This window comes from Fundulus heteroclitus, chromosome 9, assembly GCF_011125445.2.
Source record: "Fundulus heteroclitus isolate FHET01 chromosome 9, MU-UCD_Fhet_4.1, whole genome shotgun sequence".
NCBI lineage: Eukaryota > Metazoa > Chordata > Actinopteri > Cyprinodontiformes > Fundulidae > Fundulus > Fundulus heteroclitus.
In genome coordinates this window covers 9,366,057-9,393,711 of record NC_046369.1, presented here as the reverse complement: position 1 = coordinate 9,393,711, position 27,655 = coordinate 9,366,057, and the positions used below count along the sequence as shown (strand labels likewise).

The 27,655-nt window shown below is 39.2% G+C and overlaps 2 protein-coding genes across 3 annotated transcripts in view; both read right to left on the bottom strand.

Moving 5' to 3' along the window:
* The window catches only part of rabgap1l (RAB GTPase activating protein 1-like), a 156,332-nt gene that overhangs the window by 65,074 nt on the left and 63,603 nt on the right, over positions 1-27,655 (bottom strand). The window lies entirely within an intron of this gene.
* Positions 15,381-21,982, bottom strand: gpr52 (G protein-coupled receptor 52). Of its 2 annotated transcripts, XM_012856085.3 has the most exons (2): positions 19,468-21,982; positions 15,381-19,400 (listed from the first exon to the last, which is right to left on the bottom strand). In XM_012856085.3, the coding sequence occupies exons 1-2, from the start codon at positions 20,290-20,292 to the stop codon at positions 19,158-19,160; spliced, it is 1,068 nt and encodes a 355-aa protein (XP_012711539.2). In that variant the 5' UTR covers positions 20,293-21,982; the 3' UTR covers positions 15,381-19,157. The 2 variants fall into 2 exon arrangements, with proteins under 2 accessions (XP_012711539.2, XP_035996872.1); XM_036140979.1 differs by having other exon boundaries at positions 15,381-21,982.

Sequence of the window (27,655 nt, the reverse complement as noted above, 5' to 3'; positions counted from 1 at the left end):
TAAGATTTTTAGGAGAATAGTAATATAGTAATAGTAATATCTTTATTCTCATTGAAACATACATTACAATGAAATTTGTTTTCTGCTTTTAACCCATCACCCTTAGGGAGCAGTGGGCTGCTATGTACGGCGCCCGGGAAGCGTTCTGGGGTTAAGGGTCTTGCTCAGGGACCCAGAGTGCAGGCGCTGGGCATTGAACCGGGTACTTGCATCCTTCTCTGAGTGCAAACGCGCTGCTCTAACCACTAGGCCAACACTCCCCATACACCGAGACGCAGCTTGGTAGGCAATTTGGGGTTAAGTGCCTTGCTTAGGGGCACATCGACATGTGGCAAGCGGAAGCTGGAATCGAACCCACAACCTTCTGATTGCCAGACGACTAAACCCATAAAGCCACGTTCGCCCCCTTTAATGTCCTGTCAGATCCTAACGTCTTTGTTGTCACTGCAATGGAAACATAACTAAACTCAAAAACGTCACACAGCTATAAACAAAAATGATTTAAGCGTTTGTAAAGTACTGTAAAAACGTATAAAATAGAAGTAATGTGCTATACACATCAAAGGGGTATTTCAATGGCTGAGATGGGGGCCAGTGAAACAGCCGGAGAGGGAAAGCTGTTGCTCAGTGTTGTGTTGCGGTACTTCAGGCACCTTCCCCAGGGTAGCAATGCAAAGATATGTTGAAGAGGGTGAGTGTGGTCACTGATAACTCCTTGCTGTGGGTCCTACAAATGCATTTCAGGAAGGGAAGACAGAGACCAATAACTATCCTTCTGGAGAGCAGCCCTGTCCTCCTCTGCACAGTATCTGAACCATGCCAGGATGGAGAATCTACAGCAAAAACGAAGAAGAGATGCCATCTTTACTCAATTCCTGACAGAGGAGCAGCCAATTATTCCATTAATTATATTGTTTTTTTCCCCCTGGATGTGATCAACAAAGGTTGTTTTTTTAAAAATATGAGGACTACACACGACTAGTCAGAAAGCCAATTCTTATTTTTTTGTTTAAAAGAAATTATTTTAAGATCACAAAGAGCAGATTAAAAAAGCTCTTGCTGATCAGACCGTCTATGCATAGTAGCTTCCTTAAAAAACACAAAGCATGTTCAATAACTGTTGATTTAATTGGCTAAATTGATCTGCGTAAAAGCAAAACATTAGGTTAAATAAAATCAATACTTGAAAACACAATGTGATTAAGGACCATGATGAAAACTAGCAGCAATCAGGTTGTCATCTAGCAGATCTCACAAGAAAAACGTCCCCATAAAGCCATAAACCCTTGTGACCCTGTTTACATGTTACTCTCCATATTTTAGCAAACCTTCTTAAGCAGATGATGTAATTTATGAATCTGTATTAGAGTGGAAAGAATGTGGATAAAGTGCTGCGTAAATTTGACTTTCTAGGCAAATCAAATATAGGACATTCGGTTCAGCAACTTTTGGCTTTTTTGAAAATATTAACAGATTGAGAAGAAAGGTTACATGGCTGAATGGGTTCTAAGCTTAGACATGAGAAGATTAACTTAATATCTGATCAGACTCTAAATATTATTTTCAGAAATGAGAAAAGATAGAAGACAAAAAAAAAGTCAACATTTTGTTTAATTTCACGCCCGTTTGAAAGGCATTCTGCAAGCACATGAAATCCAAATCATTCAAATCCGTCGGCCTTCTTCTTGACCGAGCACATTAAACAACAAGGACGTTATAATGACGCCATCTCTTTTCAGACACACCTGGCTCCAGTAAAGCCTCCTCGCTGCTGCTCATTTCTGTCGGTTGCAGTGAGATAATGTAATGGTGTGATATGCAGAGGACACAGCGTGATAATTAAAAACTAGCTCCCCCCAGAGACCTCTGTCCTTGGTTACAGGCAAGGAAGTTTCTGCAGGCTTCCCTGGAGGGTTTGGCAGTGGGTGGCGGTGGTGGTGTGGGAACAGCTGGGCCGCCTGGCAGATTGCACAATCCGTCTGTCTTGGTATCGCTGCAGTGGCATTTTAATTGTCTTGTAACGTTTGCATTTCAAAAAGGCAGGTTGGGAACGCAGACACAATGCTCAGGCGGAAACTTAAAGGGCAAATTTCTCATTTTGCTTGCAGCGAGATCAGCGACGAGCAAGCGAGAGAAAACTCATGATGCAACTGTGAATTAGAGGACTTTGATACCGTGCTTTTGCAGTTATGATCCAAGTATTTTCTCAAAACTTTTCCTGGGTTAGTTAAGCGGTGTTAAATTATCGGATAAACATTGTTAATTCAATTGTTCTTTCATCTTCATAAAATGGTGTCATGATTAGTTGATTTAATAAAAAGAAAACTCAAATAGTGACCAAAATGAAATAACAGGATCACAAGCTCACTTATTAAAGTGAAAAACATTTCTATCCCAAACATGGAAGTCAGTTTTATTCAGAGAAAAAAAGTTAAGACTCTTGGACAGAAAAATTAAATATCGAAAAGTATCTATTACATAATTGATAAAGTTGCTCACATTTCGTGACGTTAGAGCCACAAACTTCATTTAATGTGGGGTTTTTTTAATCAATAAAGATGTAAAGAGATGTGACACTAATGGCATTAATTAAGGGCAGCAATGGTCCTGAGGACAGGAGACAACAGGCAGGCAGCTGTGTTTCAGACCAGCAGCAGACTCTACCTGGGTCTGCTGCCTCACAACCAATGTATTTTAAAGCATTTTATGTGACTGATAAACACTAACTAACCCAGAACTGTGAAATGAAAGAAAACAACCCAGAGTTTCCTATTTATTATTATTATTATTATTATTATTATTATTATTATTATTATTATTATTATTATTTATTTATTTTTTTTTACAAATAAAAGGCTTAAAGGCATGTTTTGTGCATTTGTATTCGGCACCCTTTACCCTGACACCCCTACATAAAATCAAGACGCTTAATAGATGGTAGGGCGGGGTATCATCTAGCATGAGCCGATACAATACGATTCTCGATATAGCTCAGCTTGATATGACTCCAATATCAATATTTATTATTTTCAAATTAATGCTCAAAGTCTTCAATCAACAAAACCAGCCAAGTATCATATTTATGTTAAATTTATTGAACAGTGATATATTAAACAGGAAAATAAAGTGCATTTGGTTCAATGCATTTAACGTTTCACAGAAACCAAAAATGTGCCCAAACGTCTGATTTTAGGCGCGCTTCTAAAATCCTGTCGATCATTCTGCAAATTCGTCTCACTTGCACTTCCCCACTGTGAACAGTAATGGTGCGCTGTAATAACGCCCCCTAGGGGTTAGGATGAGTATCGATATTGAAAGCCAGAATATCGATATTAAAACATTTTTAAAATCATTGATATTAATCTTTATATCGATTTTTGTGCACAGCCCTAATAGACGGTGTGTAATTTAATCTCAGCGCAACACAGCAGTATAGCTTTTCTGCTAGGATAAACCTCAGAGGTTTTTTACAGTACATTAATGAGCAAACAGCATTATGAAGAGCAAGAAACACAGAAGACAAGTTAGGGATAACGTTGTGGAGAGGTAAGGTTAACGATGACATGGTACACCTACAAATACATGAAAACATGGCTGTCCACTGATGGGCCGAGCAAGGAGAAGCAGCCAAGAGGCCCCTGGTAGCTTTAGAGCAGCTGCAGAGATCCACAGCTAAAGTGGAAGAAACTGATGGCAGGGAAACTATTCATCGTGCAATCCATAAATCTGTCCTTTACAGAAGAGAGGAAAAGAAAAAACATAGGAAATACTGTGTGCAGCTTAATACAAGCCATGTAGGACACACAGGTAACCAGTGGATGAGCGTTCTCTGGTAAAATCAGAATATGTTACTTTCTGGCCAACACACAAAACGTAAACGTATTATTGCTACTGTGAAACATGGTGGTGGCAGCATAATGCTGGGGGTAAAATGTTCTTGGGTAGGGACAGAATAGAAGAACTAAAAATGTATGTTTACAGACACTATCAATCCAATCTGACCAGGCTTGATTTTCAGATTTTTACTTGTAATGGCAAAAATCTTGTGAAAAACATGAATAATGTTCTTTCATTTCACAACAATGCACAACTTTGTGTTAATGTGACACAGAAAATCCCAATAAACTACACTCAGTCTGTGGTTCTAACAACAAAATGTGATGAATCTGAACAAGGCACAAGGATCTACGCATCAGCCGCATGCTAACATTAAAACGCAAAAGTAACACTTGAAATGCAGAGTGGGACATTAAATGTTTTCTTTTTACATTCTGCCCCCTTCGTCTGCTTATAGCGAGGACAAATTTAGTGCAAAGAAGAAGAAGAAGAAGAGAGGCCCTCCTCTCACACAAACAGAGACTGATACTCTAGGAGAGGTCAGTGGATAAAGTGCAGTCGCCCTCCAGGTAACATACTGACATATTCTCTGCGTTGAGGTTTTTACTGGAGGAAGCGAGTTGCATCTCTGTTATGTGAGGACAGAGGGGCTCGGGGTTTGAGAAAAGTGAAGGGTCAGAAACATGATCCTGTAGAAAACACACAAAGATTGTTTTTTTTTTTTTATTGTTGGAATCGCTGTGCCTGTGTGTGTGTAATGGTTGTGTTTGAGTCTGTTTCTGCCTTGTCTGACCAACAAAACTTATCCAGCACCAACATGCAGATAACACAGCTCCTGGCTCCAGGCGTTCTTCTCATACGTCTTCAGAAAAGAAGCACATGAAGCTAGTGTTAGCATCTGTTCTACCTGCTCCTCAGGACACAGAGAGAGAGAGAAAGGCTGGTCACACGGCCCTTTATATAGCGGTTTAAACTATTTCACCTTTGTTTATCAAATCTTCTGTCACTTCCCTCTCTCTTGTTATGGCAAAAAAGAGTAAAACACAGCAGAGAAAGAACACGTTACATAACAGCGGCCCAGAGTAAGTTACTACACCATCTACGCTGAATAGGTGTCTAACAGAGACGGGCTCGCAGTGCATGTGCGCCTCAGGATAGAAGGACAGAGAGAGGGCAGGTAAGAGGAGGAATGAGAAATGCTGAGGAGCCAAGGGGGTAATTTGACCGTCGTCTTCTATTTAATTCAGCCAAAATGCCCTGAGAGGGAATTAAATAAGGTGCTTCTGCATCTGCTGGGAATGCTTCACTTGTTAGGCTCTGCAGTGAAGCCCACAATAAAAAACTAATTCGTCCTTGACTGTCCATTATCCAATGTTTGCCTCTGTTCTCCATTTATCGTTGTAGCAAAAACGTTGCTACAAATTAAGCCTAATAAAATAAAATGAAAATTCTTTTTTTTTTTTCCCCTCTTTTGAATGAGGGTGAAAGATTCCCAGTTTAAATGCATCCTGTACAGCCTGTGTTGGTGGGAACAGGTGACAATGGTTAAAACACACGTTTTCTCACACGGATTTTATTTGATACCAGCGTTTAGTTTTCCAGCACCAAAAATGTCATCAAATAAGTTTACTTTATTTCTTTAGCATTGCAAAACCGTTGCAATTTATTTTGTTACTATCCCAACTAATTCTTAAGCTATGGAAAGTATCAAATGAAAAATAATAGATGAAATATATATGTTTTAAAACACATATATACATTTTTACACCAAAGTATGGTCTGATGGGATGTTGGACAGCATCTCAGGTATTTTGATAAGGGTGTGCAGTTGCTCAGTTGCACTATAAACTAGTGTATCTCAAGTATTTTGATCTATAACATCTAAAATAATGTCTAGAATGTTTAATAGTTAAGTGATTTTTGTTTTGTCTTGTGGACCCCAGGAAGACTAGCTCGTCCCACTTTTGGTGACAGCTAATGGGGATCTTTTTTAACAATAAACAATATTTTGAAATAAAAATAAAGGTTTACTTAGAAAATATAAAATGTTTATATGATAAAAATAAATTTCTAGATCTAAAGTAGGTTCCCAATAAAGTTGAAACAATTAAAAAACACACTCCTTTAATTGTGGTTTAATCTTCATTGTGACACGTTCAGAGGAGATTGATCAACTAAACATAACAAGGAAATGTGTCACAATCACTTCAGGGGAAGAGGTAAAACATCTTATTCCAACTTTAAGACAGTTAAAACTCAAATTATTTAGAGAAAAAAATTAAAAACAGGATAAAAATAACAAATCAAGTTAACATTTCAGTTGGGATATACATATTTCGATTTATTTTGCTCCTCTAAAAGAAAGGCTCCTTAATTCTCTGTTATTGTTACTGTTGTGATCATAAAGAGCTTTTAACATAACCACACTCAGGCATGCAGGAGGAGGCTTGCTGCTCACACTGTTTTATTACTATATTTATGAGGGTCTGTAATATTTATGGTGTGTATGGGATTCCCAGCCAACACCCTTAAACAGAAAATAAACATGGGTGGCATTAACCTTTCTCTTACTTAAACTAGATTAAAAATCCGACAATAAATGTGAAATCAAGCATCAGCTTTTCAAAGAATGCTCCCTAAAGCTCTGTCTTGCAAAAATACAAGACTATTAGTTATTTAGTTTAGGTACAGTTGTGCATTTTAAAGTACATCTCAGTGTTCTGAGTCTGATGCATCTAATCATGGCGATAATAGCAATCATTCCCCAGCAGTCTCAATCAGAGGAATATAAAGTCCTGCAATGTGTTTCTGATTTGAGAAGCAACTACAATGGATATACGGAAAGTGGATTTTAAACATGGAGAACAACTTGCTTGGGAGGCCCCACATTTTGGGTTTTCTCTTACAGTCCTAAGGACTACAAATGAGACATATTTTAATCTTTTCTAGCCCAAACCTCACAAAACTTTGAAGAAATTTCAGGTGCAGTGAGATTCCAGTACTAAACCCATCTTCTCTTTCTGTCTTTAGAGAAATTTTCTTTGCAGACAATATTAGAAGTTGTAATGATAGTTGAGTCTTTCCCTTTTTTCCACAGGCGGATTGTTTTTTAGATGAGCTGTTTAGAGCCAAATTCTGATGAGTAATTTGTTGAATAGCCTACGAACTGGCCAAGATTATTAAAACACCACAACACAGACAGAGATGCTGAGTAATACCAGCCAGCTGAGGACAGATCAAGCGTTGAGTCGACACACAATGCTTTTATTTTCAGCTTATTGCCTTTGGTTGTTTCTGTCTAGGTCACCATATCATTACGCTAATGGGTTATTAAATAGCAAATCTTCATTTTCAGTTTACAGCAAGGAGAAAGACAAAACACCACCACTAAACTGGATTTCCCTGCCAGGGCATATAATACAAATTGAAACCTTGCACTTATTTTTAGCTAAGTTGTTTCTACCTACAAAGATTTGCATCTAATGTCAAAGTAAAAACAGTTTCAGAGCTTCATACTTGATCTAAACTGGCTGTAGCATCAAGATGGGAAGAAAGAAGAGATGAGGAACCTGGGTTGTATAGAAATTCAAATGTAAATTACGAAGCTCATTGAAGGAATTTTTTTTAAATCTAGGAGGCCCTAGCAAGAAAAGTTGTGTTTTGTGTGGAAAAAAGCCCATCCAATTAACTGCACCAAGCATGAAACAATAGCAGAATAAGATCTGGCAAGTTTTTAAATGGATGGCAACAAGATCCTCAACTCTACTGGCTGACTGACACTAATGCATTTTACTTACAAGTATGGCACAATTTAAAGAAAAATAAACTGGCTTTCCAACAGCTTATGCTTTATTTATTTCTAAGAAGTATTGTTATAAGAAAGAAATAATCAACTAAACACTTTATTTACCTTGATATGCTGTTAATCGAAGATATAAGCTTTAGGTTAGTAAACTACGTATAGGTTAATTATGGCCAATTAGGGCTAGATGTCCAGAAAATATGAAAAAGAAACTGTGTTGACGTAAAAGCTCACTAAAGGGGTGTTATGTTGATCAACAGGACGAGACTTCATAGAGTGACTTGCTCGACACAAGGTCAACCAAAAAATAAAAAATAAAAAGCACAGAATTGGCTCAATAAAGATGAAAAAAGGCAAAGTACAGTTGACTCAATAAGAGCTAAATGCTGAGCATAACGTGGAACTAGTGAAACTAAAGGGCACATTGGGGAGAGCCAAAGCACTTAGTAGAGATGGAAGAGAAAGCTCTTACTTTAGTAAAGTGGCCACTGATGGACCATAAGTCCAAAGGCAAGAGTCGGTCCAAAGGTGAAATAAAACTACTGAGCTTAAAAGCAGCTGATGGAGACTAGAAGTAATCCAACATTTTTTTTCAATGTTCAGTCTACTTCAAACTGCAATAACTGCGCAGGTAAGTGTTCTTATTGCTCTTTGATAAGCTTCTGCTTAAAAATGGAGAACGAACCAATATCGGTTCAATTATCAGGGCAATTAGGGACATAGTGGCATTTACAAAATAAAAGAGACTCCTATTAAGATAATGTCAAGTCCCCCCATTGCGCTCTACTGAGAGGCTCTTGCTGAATCCTGACTGCGCTGCGGGCTCTTTTTCAAACTCAAGTTTTGCCTTCATGATCAACGGGAAATGAATACTATTTTTATACATTTCCATCTATAACAACACAATTTCAAAACATGTTCCTTATAAAAGTTAATTTGCCATTTGGTGTTACTGTGTTACCTTTCAGAAAGAAACCAACAAAGATTTGTATTCAGTTTTAATGAATGAGCAAACCTCAGTTTGCACTAACACTAAGCTGTGTTTAAATTATATTAATGTCTATAAATCCTTATCTCGGGATTAATCAAAGATCTGTTCACTACAAAAAGAGAACTACAAATAAGTGAAATTTTCTTGAAATGTATGTATTTGTCCTTAATTTGAGCAGGTAAATAAGATGATCTGCCAATTGAATGAGTATTTTGACCCTTAAAATAAGATAATTAGATAAATCACACTTGAAATAAGATGACGGAGATGAGTTGTTCCTATTTTAGGTGCAAAAATCTTATTCCATTGGCAGATAATCTTATTTACCTGCTCAAATCAAGGAAACACACTGATTTTAAGAAAATATTGCTTATTTTTAGTTCAGTTTTTGCAGTGTTCCTACCTTTCTGTGGTGCGATCTCTTTTATAAATTTAAAGATAAATCAGAATATTGCGTACTTTTCAGGACTACAATCAGGATCAAGTCTTCAATAAAAAATTAGGACTATTATCAGTAAGAACTTGCAACCAAAATAAAGAATTGGTTTTATCAATAATCATAGCACTATGTATTCACTAATTAACTAAGCAAAAGCAACACTAGCAACAGAGAAGTAAAAACTAACAAAGACAATCAACACCAATTCTTTACACAATGCTAACACTAAACGGCAAATTTAAACTGGAGAAGGAATGTTCAAAATATCACTAAATATAAATATAGTCTCCAAAAGCCCAAAGAAAAAGGCCTTTACAGCCGACTTCTGAGCTCTACTTGAGTCCAAGAGGGGAAGGAAAAGCAGCCATCGGTACGTTTCAGAGCAAGCCATGTAACTTTCATGGCCCCAGCCTGCGTTTCTGCTCAGCTGAGTCCACCTCCTCCGTCTCTCCCAGCTGGAAGGAGCCAGTTTCTGCTCCAACAGCAGCTCTGTCTGCCAGAACTCACTGAGACTGTCAAACGGTACCGGCCTCTTCAAAAAGGGGCTTCCACCACGGACGCGCGCTGAAACCCATTCAGTTGTATTCACTGCTCCGCGCAACAATGGTTTTGTGCTCTGTGGAGCAAAGAGCAAGTGGAGCGCAGCTCCCACATCACGGAGGCGTGGGCAGCTTGGTGGTGCCGGTGCTGTACTCCCATTGAAGCTGAAACTTGTTTGACTTTGACCACAGCGTGTTGTGAAAGAGACTCATGGAGCCAATAGAGACAGGATATCTATCAAACTGCTCCTGGCCGAGCACAAAGCAGCCGGTCAATGTGAAAACAGAGCAATGTCTGAGGCTCCGCACTGCTCTCTGCATCACAAGGCCTCATCATAATTTTCCCTCACTCATCAGCATACCAGGTTTGTTTCTACTGTTCATTTTTGGACAAATTTTTTTTTGCAAAGCCAATATCTGATTACCCCGTATGTTCCTAACAGAGCACTTCGCTCTCAGACTGCAGGTCTGCTGGTGGTTCCTAGAGTCTCTAAAAGTAGAATGGGAGGCAGATCCTTTAGCTATCAGGCTCCTCTCCTGTGGAACCAACTCCCAGTTTTGCTCCGTGAGGCAGACACCCTGTCTACTTTTAAGACTAATCTTAAAACTTACCTTTTTGACAAAGCTTATAACTAGAGTGGCTCATGTTACTCTGAGCTACCTTTATAGTTTTACTGCTATAGGCTTAGGCTACTGGAGGATATCAAGATCTAATTTTCTCACTCTATAGAGTTCTACTGTTCTTCAATTATGCATTATGTGTTGTCATTTCTGCTTTAACTTTCTGTTCTCTCTCTTTTATCTTCATAGTAGGTACACCTGGCCTGGCGTTCTGTTAACTGTGACATCATCCAGGGAAGACATATCAACCCCTATTACCATCTAATGTAGAACAGATTACTGGATCAATGTGTGCTTCTGTGCTTTTTTGTCTCTCTTGTTGTGTCTCTGCTCTGTCTTCTGTAACCCCCAGTCGGTCGAGGCAACAATTTCACAAGTTAAAACACCTTCAGAATCAAATTGTCAACCATCTATGGCTTTATATTTGAAGTGTGAGAACATCCCAAATACCAAAAACATCAACAATAATGAGAATGCACACATTTTACCAATAATATAACACATAAAATAAATTATTCTTTCAAGTCTATGTGATTGAGCCCCATAATAAGGTTGATTTTTAAAGAAAAAAAAAACATTTTGCCAGCCAGTGCAGGAATGGATATTTAGTTCAGAAACCATTATCCCCAGTAGAATAAAACCTAATGTATTGAGTTCCTAACTCAGCCATAATAGTTTCTATTATAAAAGTTGTTCGGAGCTATTAGAGACTGTAAGGGACGCACCTGTCAGCTATCAAACCACAGTCTGCAGCCCACATACTCAAAGAGTCATGCAAGATGCATGAGAGAGTTGGTAAGTGGGTGTATGAGTGTGTCCTCGTTACACCATCAAAGGCTTTTGGTGACTGCCGCGAGGCTCCACCATCAGCACTCCGAAACAGGAACTGGCTTCTTCTCCAATTATGAGTCCCGCACCTCGACAGAGGGTCAGGTGGTCCTTTCTCAGACAGGACGGAAGGAGGAAAGTGGCAGGATGGAACGGGAAAGAAAAACCTGGTCGATTGCAGCCATTTGTGGAAATGAAAGGGAATTCCTAATATAGTCTTGGCTGTGAATACAGAACTGACTTGGACTGGGAGCTGCTCGTTTTGGGTTGGCTGAATGGTAACTGTGACTGCAGTGCTGATACAGATACTGTTCCAAAAAAGATTATCTTTAAACACAGACATTTAGGCTCAAACTGTTCCTATTTATTTTAGCAAGAAAAAAATAGATGTGACCAAAAAAAAGAAAGAAAAACTTTATAATAGTTTGTGTGGCCCTTGGGGGAAATTGTTTGTAACTAACATGTCATAATATCGCTTTGGGTTGTACTTTTACCAAATGTTTGACTTGTGCCTAATTTCTTACCTTTAGTCTGAAAGTAAAGGATTCAGCCACTATCGACAAGGCATAATAAGGTGATTAACATGAAAAGACTTATTTATTTATAATGGGTTATTTTTCCATTGAGGGCGGGCCGCTTAAAAAAAACTTTTTAAAACTGATCAATAAATAATACCAAAAACTAATACTAAAGCCTAACAGACTGTAGGCAAGGAGCATGCCTATTGCTTTGTATTAGTGTGCACCAAAAATAAATATTTTGACAGACAGATATCAATCCTGGTAAACATCAAAATAGGCACTGGCAGAACCAACCCCCCTCCCCTCCAAACATCCACATGAACCCTTGAATTTGATCAGTAGGGTGGGTAGGTGAATACTTTCAGAAATATAGTGTTTTAGCTTATTTAACCAGGCGACGTTGCGTACTTGTAGCAGCTAGATAGCACTGACAGGACAAACTTCAAACATTGTGACTTTTTAACAATGTGAGACCTTGTCCTATGACATCTTATTACAGCCCTCCTTTGTAATTATAGTTACAGTATACTGATGACGTTTTAATTTACTTTAAATTGAAAAGATACAGTTATTGCTTTAACTGTTCCTTGTTTGGAAATATTGCTCTTGAATTTGTTTTGTTTTTTCCCCATTTTACTTTTATGACCAATATCTCTAGGTTTGTTCTGCTTTGACTGTTTCCATAAAAAAGCCCTTGATTTCTACCGTTCTCTCTACCTGACTACATCGCCAGTCCTGCCTTGGTGCCCTACTTCAAAGACATCCTTTCCAAGATGTTTCAGTTCTTTCTTTCAACTATTTTAGTACTTCCCCTCTATGCTTTCTTCCCAACATCCAAAGATGGCTGTATTCTGGAGGTTTAGAAGCTCATCTGAAGTCTGAACGGTTGTTATAAGAATTTCAAAGGCATATCGTTGATCAGGAACAAAGTCGACCTCTACAGGCTAAATATCAACAGCTGGTATAAGGGCTTGGAAGAACAAATACATGTCCAATAAATGTTACAATGCAACATAACCTGATTATTCATTCAGCAATAACAAGAAATTCAGGACATTATAAATCCTCAGTTGAATATTTTTAGACTAAGCGGCACAAAAAATTAAAACATGCCTTGCAACATATTTCATACTTTTTCTAAGCCACAGATGCTTATTAGTGACGGCAGACTGCAATTTTCTACAACTTCTATTCTCTGAAGGACAAAGGAATCATTTTATTAACATTTATATGTACATTTCCAAAAAATATTAGAACTGTGAGGTAAATTTCTTTTTTTAGCTGAGGACTGCAAACATTTCAGTCCGACTACAAAATATATATTTTTTTATTTCCAGGTAAAATGATTTGATTTGAATAAATAACTTAGCAAATATTACCTGTAAGCTGTGAGTCTTTAGTTGAGATAAAGTCTTTCAATTGATAGACTTAAGTAAGTAAAAGTTTATTTGTATAGCGCTGTTTCTCAGAGAGATGTCACATATAATTAAAAGCTGAAGTCTAACTATAAGTCATGGGGAAACATGTCTGTAGCTGCTTTTTAAAAGTATCCACAGAGTCCAAACTCCGTAGTAAGATAGGCTGTGCGTCCGACAGTCTGAGTGCAAAAACTAGGAAAGATCGGAAGTGGATGGGTGCCCCACTAACAGGTTTTGATTTGATGACGTCAGAATACGGGAAGAGGTATGTATGTAAATCAAACCAGAAATATATGTAGAAGCCAGTCCATGTAAAGATTCAGAATAAAACTTTAAAACAAAACCTAGATGTTACTGGCTGCCAGTGTAGCAACTTTTAAAAAGCAGGGGTTGTATGAGTTTCCCTGTTTGAGCTATTCAGTAAGCTCGCAGCAGAGTTTTAGACGTCCTGAAGACATGCTCGTCCCTTCTAATTGAAACAACTAAACAAAGCGTTACAATAGTCCAGTTGTGTAGAGACCAAAGCATGAATCATCGTCTCAAGTTCACTAGTTTACACCACTGATATAAGCTTTAAAATGTCCCACAAATGAAAAAAGCAACTTCTTCTGTTTAAAATGTGGGGCTTAAGGAAGGCTTCGTTTTATCCACACGTCAAGCATATCACTAATTGATACAGGTCTAAAAGTAGACCAAGAGTAAGTAGGTCAAATAAAACTGTAGGATTTCTCTCTTTTTTTGGGATAAGAGTTCAGGAAAATATTCAGATCTGCCTTTTTTTTAACCATTTTATTTAACCCACCAACTGTTAAACAGTCGAGTCATTGCTGATATTTAGCTTTACAGTTGAGTCATAGTCATTCAACTCTGCAAAACACTCCTAAAGTTCAGAATAGACTCCTAGACACACCTTTTTCTATAAGATAGCACTTCTTTTAATAGATGCCGCATGATCCACATCGGATGAGCACTTCTCTGTTAAAAGCACCGCATAAGAGTGTTTCCATCATTTCTATCAGAAAACAGAGAATTATCAAGCATGGCAGAGAACTGTGGCAGAAATATTTTTTATACGTCTTTTGTTTTTCAAAATTTCAGGAGTATTTGCTTAGAGCTGAAGTTTATGTCAACAAAGAGCCATTTATGACCACTCAGTTGTACATCCTCCACAGACACATTGGTAGTGTTGAGGCCCAGAGAAAAGACAAGGTCCAAGCCATTTACGTGGGTTGGTCCACAAACATGTTGGGCAAAGTTAAAAAAAATCTTTAGGATTTTTTTAAACTTTCTACAAAAATGCAGCTGCAGGGCCGTAAGTTTGATAAATGAATACAATAAAAACATTTAGCAGAGCCAACCTTAACCTTAAGTTTTCAGTCTGCATATGTCTGCATGGGTATCTGTCCTAAAACACTGCGGCGACCTTAACAGGGGAGTCCCAGACAGGAGCCGCCATCCCTCTGCCGTGTTTCCATAAGAAACAAAGAAACTAAAAAAAATGTTTCTTGTTAAACGTTCATTGAGGAGAAGGATTTATTAATAATGGAGTGAGTGTTCAGAAGGGCAATCCAATTGGATGATGATGAAGACAGCGCAGGTTTCACATGAGACTGACCTTGTCTGGTCAGGTGATATCAAGCTGCGGCAGGGGACCGGCCCCTGGTTAAGTGGCACAAGCAGCTAGATCTTAGAGATCTGGCCACAATCGACAGAATCCAGAGCCTCAGAGGAGAAGAACTGAAGCCGCGGTAGCAGGAAGAACCGGGGATACCTCTAGTCGGCATATTATACATTAATACTTTATATCTAGATGCAAATGCTTTGCTCCTGATAACCGTATCAAAAGTATAACCCACTGACATCGCAATACTTTGCATTCTTTTGTGATATTTTTCCAGACTTTTACCGTAGCTTTTGACAGTTGTTTTTGTTGCTTGTTTAAAGTCAGAATATCGACTTGCTCACTCCAAAAAGTATCCAAAGCAGTAGTTTTTGTATTTTTTTGCAAAGCATGTCGCATGGTTGTATCGTATGCTCCGTGTTCACTCACAGCTTTGGTATTTATGATGGTTACACCTCCAACCATAAATGTAGTCTGCTCAGGCAAAACCCATCTGAGAGCAGACATTTAGTGTTATTTATTCTTTAACTTATTAAATTAAAAAAGGGCACACCTGGGTTTAAACTCGCCTAAAGTTTTGAGATCCAGATTAAAATATCTGTGGATAAAAACTGAAATTTGCAACTAGTGGCTCATCCTCATTACAGCAGTAAAAAATAAAGAAACTGGCCTCATTGTTCCCATATGTTTATATTCCAAAAGAAATTTGGAATGGTCCTCATGTAAAGAACACAAGTTAAAAAATAACAGCGACAACATGGAGGAGTGTACGTCAACTATTTTTACCTTTATTTGGTTTGGCAGTAACAGCAAAACCTTAGCCTTTGATACAGTTTCAAAATAAAAAAATATATATTGTGTAATTTAACAAACTGACCTTCTACTCAAAACAGCAGCAGCCTATAGTTGTTGTTTTAACACAAATAGATGCACAAACAATACCTTGCTTTATCTCTTTTTGAAAAGTGAGGGTCACAGCAGAGTTAGGAACAAGTAACACAAATTTTACATGTATTATTCCCATATACAGTATACTTTGTAAATATTTATAGACCACTTTATAAATAAATATCTATCAACCTTTAATTTATACTCTTGTGCAAATGCTCCTATCAATGCACTTGAAATCAAGAGGATCATTACAACGAGATACAGTTTCTGACTTGCTACCACTGCAGTTTGGCCAGTGCCAACAACATGAACTTATTGGCTCTTTGAAATATTTATTTTATTTACCCGGTAACCAAAAAAAAAAAAAAAAAAAAAAAAAGAAATTAAAAAAGAAACTAACAAAGGATCTGCAACTTTAGTGTGACAATTGCAACCTTAAAGATCAGCAAAATTTTGCTATATTTTATGAGTTTTACCACATTGTTAAGATTATACAGGACTGATCAGCACATGTTCTCTATTTCACCTAATTTTCATCTAAGGTCCCACCTTACTAAAAAAAAAAAAAAAAACACCGAAAACACAACCCATTAAAGTCAAATGACAGAAATATCATGAGGCTAGTATTTGTTTGTGCTTCCCTTTGTTATTCTTTATATAAACCAGATAATATAGCTACAGAAGGGAAATCTACCAGAAATGGGAGACAGAGAGAAATGATCGATTAAAAAGTGACTCAAGCAACTCATTGTTCAAGTGGCCGTCACTGTAGTTACCACAAAGTCATGGCAAGGGAAGGCCAATGACCCTTGAATATGTACATGGTGGGAAGGTATGGTCTTAAAAATGCAGCATTTCATGTTTATCATTTCTAAACATCTATTTCCTACAAAACAACTTTTTTAGGCACATAAGCAGAACAATGTGTAGTGCATTAAAGCTGCATAACAGAAAATTTGTAGCGACACAGAACCAACCCTCCACGATATTAGACAGATGAAGGCGGCAGAGCACGACTTTCAGCTACAACACAGGAATGTTTCCATTCACCATTTACCGTTTTACCAACTCTGGGCTTAAAACAAAGTCAGACTCCCTTCTAAGGTGGGGAAAAAAAGATTCAGTCTGAACGCTAACTTCTTTTTACCAAACAAAAATAATTTCAGATTTAAGGTCTATTTTCCTCGCAAGGGGTCAAAAACCACTTACTGCTGTTTTAAAATAAGAAATACACGGGTTAAGCTGCGAAGCAATGGGCGACACACGATTCTGGACCGATGTGCTCTGTTGTCTGCCTCATTAAACACAAAAAAAAAAAACCACAAAACAACCAAATATATTAAAACCTAAAAATTACTGCGTGAGCATGGTGGTAATTTGATTACTTAGATTGAAACATCAATTATACGTTATCAGAAATTAGCTGATCAGTGCTGAAACTGGAATATTTTGTTCTAAGGCAACAGATGAGAATCAAAACTGAATTAAAATGTTTAATTTGCTTCAAAACTTGTATGCAGTCCGTTGCTAAACCTTCCATACACATGAATCTTCATCTATTTTGGCACATTGCTGCTAAAACCTTCAATGTACTTCATTTGGGATAATGCATGACTGTGAAGTCAAAGGAAAAAGAATAAATAGAATTTCTTTCATTTTACCAGCAAAAGACTTCCAAATTTATTCAACTGGATTTAAAAGGCACCTAATTAGTGAATAGGGTCCACATGTGTGCAATTTAGTGATAGTATAAATAAAGATAAATTCAGAGGTTTGTCAGAGAACAGCTAAGAGGCCTGTGATAGCTCTGGATGAGCTGAACAGACCCACAGCTCAGGTGGTACAACCTCTTGACAGTCTGGCCTTGATGGGGGGGAGGAGAGAGAGAGGAAAGTCAATGATGAAAGAAAATCACAAGAAGTTCTGTTTAAAGTTTGCAACCAGCCATTAAGGGAAAGCAGCAAACGTGAGGAAGAATGGATGTGCTGACCCGGGCGCAAAACACTGTGTGTGGCAGGAAAGTTAGACTACACATCAACGTGGGGATGCCGTTTTTCAGAGGGGACAGTGAAGCGTTATGGGTAGATGAATGGAGCGAAACACAGGAACATCACCAATCTGAGGCAGGAAAAGATTTGAGACTGGGGCAGACGTTGACCTACTAGAAGGTCAGTGACCCTAAAGATGCAGCCAGATTCACAGTGAAATGCTGTCAAAGCACATTTATATGTTATAACGGCCCAGCAACACCAGACCCAAAGCCAATGGAGAAAATGTGGTGAAACTTGAATACTGATTCAAGTTCAGGGACGCTATCCATCCAACCAGGCTGAGTTTGAGCTATTTTGCTAAGTAGAATGAACAAAAACCTTTAATCTCTAGCTGCCCAAGCTGCTGGAGAAATATCTTTAAATGTTTTGCAGTTTTTAAATACAGGAAAGGGTTGTTCTACAAAGTATAGATTTAAAAGGCCTGAATACAAACGCCTGCAACATATGAAACCCTGTTTCATTTTTCCTTCATTTTAATACTATGCACTACTTTTGGTTTTGGTTCATCCCATAAACTACACTAAAGTCAGTCTAATTGTATTATGCAAGTTGACCACTCTATATTGAAATATTCATATTTGTTACTTGGCACAAACAACATCATTTTCATTTCCACCTATTCATTGCACAGTTCAACAAACCATGTCCATGTTCGCACAGCCTTAAACATTTACACAACTGGGTGTGTTATTTTCGATCAGATGGGCTTCATCCTCACAGCAGTGTCAAACTATATCAGATTACATTAATCTGAGTCCCCACACTGTGCTGCTCTGAAATAAAATCCAGCATCATCTTCGACAGGGATTACATCACCCCAACACTGCCACAAAACAAGAGGTTACTTCAGGCCAACAGTGTTTACATATGAAAAAAAAATCTTCTGGATTTTTGGCTAATAAAAATCAAAATAAATCTGATATATTTAAGATCAGTAACCATGTTAAGGCGTTTATTTCAACAGTCAGAAAGATGTGGAACACCAATTGACATCGATACTTTTCATTTCTCTTCTATATAAGAAAATAAATAAGAGTAGAAAAACGCTATTTTACTCAATAAATAAATAAATGAATACATAAAAAACAGTCATGGTTGTGTACTATAATATTTATCAGCGGCTTCTGTCATGGTCACTGTTTGTATCTTTAAATATATGTCTAATATAAAGGGAGAACCTTACGCTGTATTTTGGGCATGACTTAAATGGACATGACAAATGATGAAAAACCACAAATATAAATAAAAGTTTAACAAGTATTAAGGTCACATTAGATAGAGGATGTATAATCTTATATTTTCTGGGGGGAGAGGGTGTTGTAGTTTAGTTTTTCCACTCTGCCTGACCTGGCAGAAAACATCCGGTATAATGTAAAGGCCGGAGTAAGCCTGTGTGGTGCGGTATAATAAAATCCATCACAGAAAGCCCATCTCTCATTAATATTCTCTGTCTAGACGCTGTATCCGTCTCCTTGAAAACCCCAGTCACCATTTTATCCTAACCAGGCCAACGTCATTGGATTCACCTGAACGGTTTACAAAACAGAAGCCTCTTTTTTCAGCTCTTCAGCAGAAAATGTAACTTCTGGAGATGATCTTTAATCAAGCAGTCCCTCAGATGGAGCATGAGTTTGCTCTTTTTCTTGGTTTGGGCTCCCCAAAATCCCTTTCATCCGCACCGCAGTGGCTGAAAGAGCACATAGTCTGTGACAGTCTGCGCATGCCCAGGCGAAACACGCTGTTCGACAGACTGTAGATGACACAGTTACAAAAGCTGTTGCTAATGGCCAGCCAGGTGGTGACGAAGGACAGGGCCGGGATATCCAACACGTGGGAACTCTCTAGAAGAAAGTAGATTATGTAAGGAAGCCACAGCATGTAGAAAACACTCGTGATGCGGAACAGCACCATCGCGTAGCGTCGATCTGGTCCGTGCCCTCCGTGATGCCCGCTGCCGTTGCCCTCTCCGGGCTCCATCTCCTGGCTGGGGAACCGTGCCCTCCGCTCGCTGATCTCCCTGTTGTGTTGTTGGCAAATGCGAAAGATGTGGTAGTAGGTAAAACAGACGACGAGCGCGGCGGGTGCATAGAGAAAGCACACCACAAAGCCTGTGAATATGGCCGAGGTGGGCCAAGAATGAGCGCACCATTCAAATATATCCCCGTGATATCCCGGCTTACCCCAACCAAAGAAAGAGGGCAAGAACACCAGGCTGGAGTAGACCCAAATGAGGGCTATGCAGCCTCGTAGCCGGCATGGTGTCACTAGTTGGTTGTACGACAACGGTTTAGTTATGGCCAGGTAGCGATCCACACTGATGCAGGCCAAGCAGGCCATTGAGACGCTCTTCAGAACAGAGATGACGTAGCTGAAAACCTGGCACGTGATTGGTTCCTGGACACCTGCTGGGTAGTACAGCAGAGATAAGGTGGGCACAAGGCAACTGAGGCCAACCAGCAAGTCGGCGTAGGCCATGGTCTGGATGAAGTAGCTCGTGGTGTAGTGGTGCAGAAGAGGGGCGCAGTGAAACACAAAGATCACCGTCACGTTCCCGACAATAATGAGGACCGTCAAGAGCACGATGACTGCGGTCTCCAAAACGCAAGCCTCCACGCCGTCCTTCAGCCCCCATCCTAAAGGACAGGAATGGTTGGAGAGCCTGCCAGGGAGGAAATCGCCATTGCTGCTGTTGGCCGCGAGCGTGGGATCTGTCGGCAATTCCGAGTGGTTCATCTTCTTGGTGAAGGTGAGTCAGCGTTGCGATTTGCCACCCATGAAGAGGTCAACTCGAAACTGGAGAACTGCCTGCGTCCCTGTAGTTCTTCACCACCCCTCAGTTCAAAAGGGTTATTCTTCTCTCAAGCACACTCGTGCTCTCGCTCAGCATACCCTCACATAGCTGCGTCTCACTCAAGTGAACACTGACTGGGGGGAGACCGGCACAGTCTCTGCGACAGCATGACAACTTGCTCGTCTCTTCTTTCACGTCAAGCATGGCTGATGATGGCGGTTGGTGGACATCTTAGCAGGAGGAGAAATGATTCAACCTAAAGTGCAGCAGCAAGCAGCAGCATTAGTCCCGCTACCGGCATTGATTCCAGAGGCGAGCTTCCCTGCTGGTTTGACGTCCCGGGTCTGCGGCCTCATCGGATGATTTTAATGAGAGTTGCCGCCAGGAGGCTGGGGATTTTACGCCACCACCGCATGGGCAGGGAGCAAAGAAGATGTGAGGAAGGAAACCACACAAAGTTAAAAAGGGCAAAACTGTGAGGGATGCTCCCTTTAGTCAAAACTCTGTCACACCAGAAAAATAGCTAATCAAGGAGCCTTATGAGTCTCTTTTATGATATCTCTCACAAATTAGCTCTTCAGTCTGTGTCAAAGTTTCAAGTTGCGGTGGGCAGGCGTCCTATATTTTGGTGGTCCTCTGGTCAGCGTCTGGAGCTCATGTTTGTCCAGCTATTGTCTGAATCAAAACACAGACAGGCTACAATAACAGGGGGATGTCCACAGGAGATAATGTCACAGCTCTTTCAGCTCAAACGGCTATGGCGGCGGGGGGAATCTGTTTATAAGGCATCTCTAGAATTTGGTCAGACAAAAGCGTGTCAATACGCCTCGTTCGTGCAGAAAAGGGCTTAAATCCAGAAGTACAAGCTTGCCTCTCAGTGCTACTGGACTGCAAGTTGCACATCCAAAACAAAAAGTATAAGCATCCAGGACCTGATAAATGCGTTTAAATATCTGAATCCCGTGCAGGTGGGTGAAAGGACACTCTAGGAGCAACGAGAGGCCAGCTGACAAACTCAGTGCTCCACTCTCTTCCACTCCTCAGCAATCCCTTTGGCCACACATGCAGAGAGGGGGTCTCAGAATCAATCGGCGGTTCATCCCATTAACTTGTTTCTGACATAACACCTTCTCCTCAAGTGCTTGATGCAACCGTAGCTTTTCTAACTACTCCGCTTAAGAGTGCGTTCAAGTTGGAAAAACATACAGCATAAATGCGCCTTTGTCTTTTAGTCCAGGTATAGTACGTCTTTCACGCTGACCAAAACCCTTGAAGAACGACAAACGGGGGGATCCGCTCTAGCAGCAAAACGAGAAGACAAAGTCCCAGTTGGAGTCCCAGCTTTTAGCGTTGTCTTTTGCAGAAAAGCCCCCTTCGCCTGAGCCAAACAAGGCAATCCATGTTTTTGGTTCTTAAAAACACACAAATCCTTAGATCCTGGAAAAGGGAAAATGAGAAAGCAATGCATTTATCCAAAAAGCAACAAGCAAAAGAAAAAGGATGACTGCACTGATGGAGATGAGTTGAAACTGCAGCGAGGGAAGAGAGGGGACGAGGAGTCCCTCAGCCCTGGTGCAGTGAGGAGAGATGCTGCGACTGGCTTACACTTCCCTCCCTCCCTACACAATCTCTCTAGCTCACACACTCCAGTCTCTCTCTCTTTTCACACACACACACCCAAACAAAACCCTCCTCCTCCTCCTCCTCCTCCTCCCTGATCACCCTGCCTTCTCCCCTCCTGGCTGCACCTGAGGCTCCCTGGAACATTATCCCATCTCTCAGACTGGCTTTTTCCCCCAGAGGTAAATTTAGATACATTTCCTATTTACATATCACTTATCACTCTCAGTCTATTTTCTATTAACTAGCCCCCACTACTTCCTTTTCCTCCCCGTTTCTTATTTTCCCATCCTTTTCTACTGCAGCCTAACAGGTGCAGGCCTGCATTTCCCTTTTCTAATGTGCATAGCATGAAATAAAATGTACTGAATTTCCTGAAATAATCCTCTCCACATCGTCTGACCAACCTTAACTATTCTCACAATATAGCGTCTAACCACTTTCCCAGCATGGCTGCAGGTCCTTTGGGTTACTTCCTTTACACCACATTTAACCAAAACCTTAGCACAGCTATGTCTGCCCCCTGGTTACAGTTGCCAGGCACTCTGGCCAGTCGGGAGTATCCTCTGGCCAGCAGATGATAAAAAGCATCAAGTGACAGCAAATTGGCTAAGCAGAAGGCCAGATGGAGGGGAAAAGAAGAAATAATGACTGGAAAGCAAATATTATATGGAAATAGTTTAATTTTAATTATGCCAGTTAATTTAATTATGATTTTACAAGTGCATCTTAATAAATTAGAACAGGATATTCGGATTTTCAAAAAGCAAATAAGACCTACTCAAAAGTAAGCCCATGTACTGTACAGTACATACGTGGTTGGGGCTCCTTTTGCATGAATTACTACATCAGTGCAGCGCGGCATGGAGGTGATGAGCCTGAGGCTCTGCTGAGGTGTTGCTTTAATAGTGAACTCGTCTTCGTTCTGAAGATACTACATAGATTCAGGATTTAGATCAGTTATCAGTTTTTGGGCTTCTCAAGAGCAGTGACACCATGATTATTAAACCAGTTATTGGTCATTTTGTCTCAGAAAAAAAAAAGTTAAAGTGGCATCTTCACAAACCTTGTCAGAAAAGGAAAAACATGAAGTGCATTAAAGTTTCCTGGCGGAGGATACACTGACTTTGGACTTAATAAAACACAGTGGACCAAGTGAAGTAGAAGAAACGGAGGCAAAAATCATCCCTGACGACGGTAGACTTCAATGGGACCCGCTTATGACATCACACCTGGTTCAGGAGTGGCTTAACACCAGGACAGCTGGAGAATATTCTCCAGGATGTGTCTGTGTGCAGAGGAACACTGACTCAGGCTGCAGTTCACTTCTTTTGAATGTCCCCCAAACTCAACATTTTCTAAAGTTATTCCCTCTACTCGTGTTTAAAAATCACTATGAACAGCAAGCTTCTTTAGCAATGACCATTTCTTGCTTCACTCTCTTGTGGGGTGCGATGATGATGATGATGTCCACTGGACTACCATCAAGCCGGCGGTCTTCCATTTCATTTCTCACTGATTTATAAATTATTGAGATTAAGACACATATTTTTAATAATTAGTAGTTTTTCCCTGTCTATTCAGCCTCTACTAGAACTGATAAATACATAAATCTAAGGAAATAAGCAGGTGACAACATAAGGATAAATCCATCCTCATAGACCCCTACTTCATTTATTTTTAGATTTATCTTTAAAAACTAACCAAACAAACAAACAAGGAACAAGTTGGGCAATTCCAGTGATTTGACAAATCATTGTAATATAGGCTACATAATAATGCTTACAAAATATAAAATTATTAATAATTTGAGTGGCGCTCCAAATTGATGTGCTTGTCTTGACCACCGTATCAGCAGTGTTACAAGTGAAGCAAAAATAAATAAATAAAAAATGTTAAATGGATAAAATAACTTAATTTGCAAAACTTTTCACTGGATTCACTAATCTGTTCTGTCTGCTCTTTCCTGTTCATTTATAAGAAGTCAATTAAAGTTTTGCATAAATTGACATCTGCATCATTGCATTAAAAAAATTTAAATATATTCTAGCATTCAAAAACATTAGCTATCTATTTAAAGCATTTCTCTTCTTTATTTAACAAGCAACTTAAGGCATTACATTTAAATAGTATGTATTAGAAAACAGCACAGCAGGGCTGTGCTTTCACTGAAAGACAGTAATGAGATTAACTGTTAATTCATGTTTATATGGGTGAAGTTAGACAACCTCCTTTATGAGAAAGCAAACAGGAAAATGAAGAAAGCCAGTGATAAATGGAGAAAAACTAAAACTAAAATAGGAGAATTTTTATTTTTAGACAACTGTAGATAAACAGTTCTGTTGCGTTGATGAACAGAGCCAGTCAAAGGAGATCTCTCAGCACAGTGATCTTTACCTTTGGTGGTGGACACGCTGATGAAAAACATGACCAGAAGGCTACAGTTAATAATTCATTCTGCTCCAAAACAAAGCCAGCAGGGCCACTCGGAAACAAAGGTGGAGGCTGATTCACCTTTTGCTGCTTCTCAGCATCCCACCCCCCTCCAACCCTGACCACCTGCTGATTTCAGTCTCAACTGCAATGTGTCTGGATAAGGGAGAAGTTTACGCCTAAAGCTTATGATGTTTGGCCTCAAAGCTTATTAAAACAAAAATCACAAGGCAGGACATTTGCCCTTTTCTATAAAGGCCCTTAAAAGGAACAATAAGTAAGAAAATTACAGCAAAACCAACCAAAATCACTCTCACTCTCAGACCCAGTATGGAAGTAACATTGTCTATAAACAATTGGTCCTCCCCATCAATGATGTCTTAGTCAACTATTTCTCCTTTTAAACCTAGAGGCACGGTCTGGAACCACTTCAGTGTAGTGTGTAGCCTATATTTACTTCCTGGTCCCTGAAACAATCATATGAGAGTTTCCAGGGTTCCCAAAACAGAGCGCAGCATTTGGTGTTTTATCTTAGCAAAAGAGCAGCAGCCTGCAAACATGGAAGCCAGTAACAGAAGCGGGCCAGAAATAGAACGAAATATAGGATATACCTTTCCTGTGTAAGTAAATATTCACTACAACACACCGTTGAGAAACGGCATATTAGATTGTTGTGACTGGCAGGCTGTTGTGCCGATTTGAGCCACAAGGTGTCAGCACTACTGATTGCTCCTTTAACTAGAAGAAATTACTATCATGGTATGAATCATACGTAAGAGGAGTTGAATGGTCGGCTGTAAAGAATAATCTTAAATCTTTTCCTCGGAAAATTGAACCGGGGTTCCACAGGGGACCAATTAAGGTTGCATATGTTTTAGCCAGGCTAAACAAAGTAAGCAAGTGTGTGTCAAAGTAAGCCTGGTAATTATTCCAAAAAAAGTAAAAAACAAAGCAACTGGACTTGTTTTCCGTAGTTGAAGACGTTTCGCTTCCTCTCTAGTAAACTTTCTCAGTTCAAAAAGTCTGGAGTAATGTGCAGTACCAAGCCTAGTAATTACTTTCAGATCTATTTGGGCAGCCAGACCCTAAAATAACAGTAAGGGAAACACTGATGTATGTATGGCTGTATAAATAATTTAAAAATCAATCCATTTATTCACCCATCTATCCTCTATACCAGATCCTATTCAAGTGCACAGGATGCCTCAACGACCATCGAGAGCTAGACTAGATAGACTTTGGATGAGTCACCAGTCTGTTGTAGTTAAAAATCTAAATTTGAATGGAGAAAAGGTGGCATTAAAATGTATCCTTTGAAAAGATTTCCTTGGTTGCTTTTATACCATTAAATTGTGACAAAAGCAAAAGAGCAACAAAAGATGTTCTCATTTGAGGACTGAAACACCAGAACATGTTACGTCTTCTACTTCAGCTGCAATCTTTGTGCTTTTTTTAAGCAGCTGTTCTTGGATTTATGCTAAAATGCTTTGTTGTCTTTTTGATTAATGTCAACTTTCACCCAATCAAAAACTCATTGATGTATTGCATCATCTCAGGTGGCTATGCATTAGCTTTTTGAAGAGGGCATGCAAGTCCATTTGCCTTAACTGAACACCAACAATCCTCCTCTCTGCAAATAGCAAACCCCAATGCTCCTACATATTAAAATCCAACATATTAAGGTTCAAGTATCGCAATTTCCTTAAGCAACTGGTAATTTTATTGCAGCATCTGAGGCAAATGAGTGACAGAAAGCCCAGCTATAGTATACCAAGGGTTTCAGCTGTTTTGGAAAATATGGATAGGTTTATTGTTAAAAGACAAACTGAAATGTCATGAAAAAACTGTAAGAACAGAGGTTTGAGTAAGGGATTAATGAAACAGCTACACTCAGAATAATCCAATTCTAAACTCCATCACTTCAATTGCAAGATCTGGTTTTGAATCTTATTAGCATTTATATAAGTATATATAAAAAAAGAGAGGCTGTTTTGGATCTTAATTTATTACAGACAGAAAAGCTTAATATTCCCCAAGCTGTGAGGGTTTAGTCTGTATGAGACTGAGACACAGAAATGTTGTGACCAGAGAAGATGCTGGAGGCTGGATCTTCCTAATCAGACCTGTCATAACCGTGTCAGAGGAGCTAAGAGGCTATGCTAATTTACCCACTGTGGATGAATTCATCACTGTACACATGTGCACGTTAACAATGATAACAAATACATTGTAATGCTGTTTTATTATACGTGCATTGTTATTATATATACCGTGCTATGTCTCCCCGGTAGATTACGTGGGTTTTTTTTGTGCAAATTTCCTACAATTAAATGTTTGAGATCGTCAAAGGTAGACTGAGTAAATACAAAATGCTATTTTAAAATAATGTGACCCAAACCTATATGACCCTGTACGAAATATCATTGCTCGTCTTGTTATAATATAATTTAACTGCGATTAACCACATTTATTGTTTAATTTTGTTTGAAACAAGGATCAAGTCACTTAGGTATAACCTTTCTGACAACATGAAGAAGACTAAATGTAAAAATCTTAAAACACAACACATCATGCTCCGACTTAAAAAGAAAAAATGCAATAACAGTTAAGAAACAAAGCCACTGACTGGAGGGGGTAGAAAAGCCATTTCTAATGCGTTGGGACTCCACTGAACCACAGTGAGCGGCATTACACACTAATAAAGTAAACATCAAACAGTGGTGAGCCGTCCCTGGAGTGGGCGGCTTACCAAAGTTATTCCAAGAACACATTAACACATCAACCAGGAGGTCAGGGTGCAACACGAAAGACATCAAAACCATTGCATGTCTTACTTGTCTCAGTTAAGGTTGGGTTCGGCGTTAAACAAACTGGGCAAAAACTCCATTCATGTCAGAAATCAAAAGGTGAAAACAACTCTTGCCCAAAAAGAAAACAAGGCCTCATCTCACATTTGGCAAAAATACATCCTAGTGATCCCCAAATGAGACAGTAATCATTGGACTGACAAAACAAAAGCAGAACTCTTTGAAAGGTGCGAGTCCTGTAAATCTAGAGTAAAAATAACATCATGGTGTGATATATTAAGCTAAGATAAGATAAGATAGGCTTTATTGATCTCACAATGGAGAAATTCACTTGCCACATCGGTTCATACAAGAAGGTGCAGAGTAGGAAAGGTGCATTCAGTTATATACAGTGAATCTTCATAAGCTCTATGGCTGCTCTCCTTCTTCAGGACTTAGAAAAATC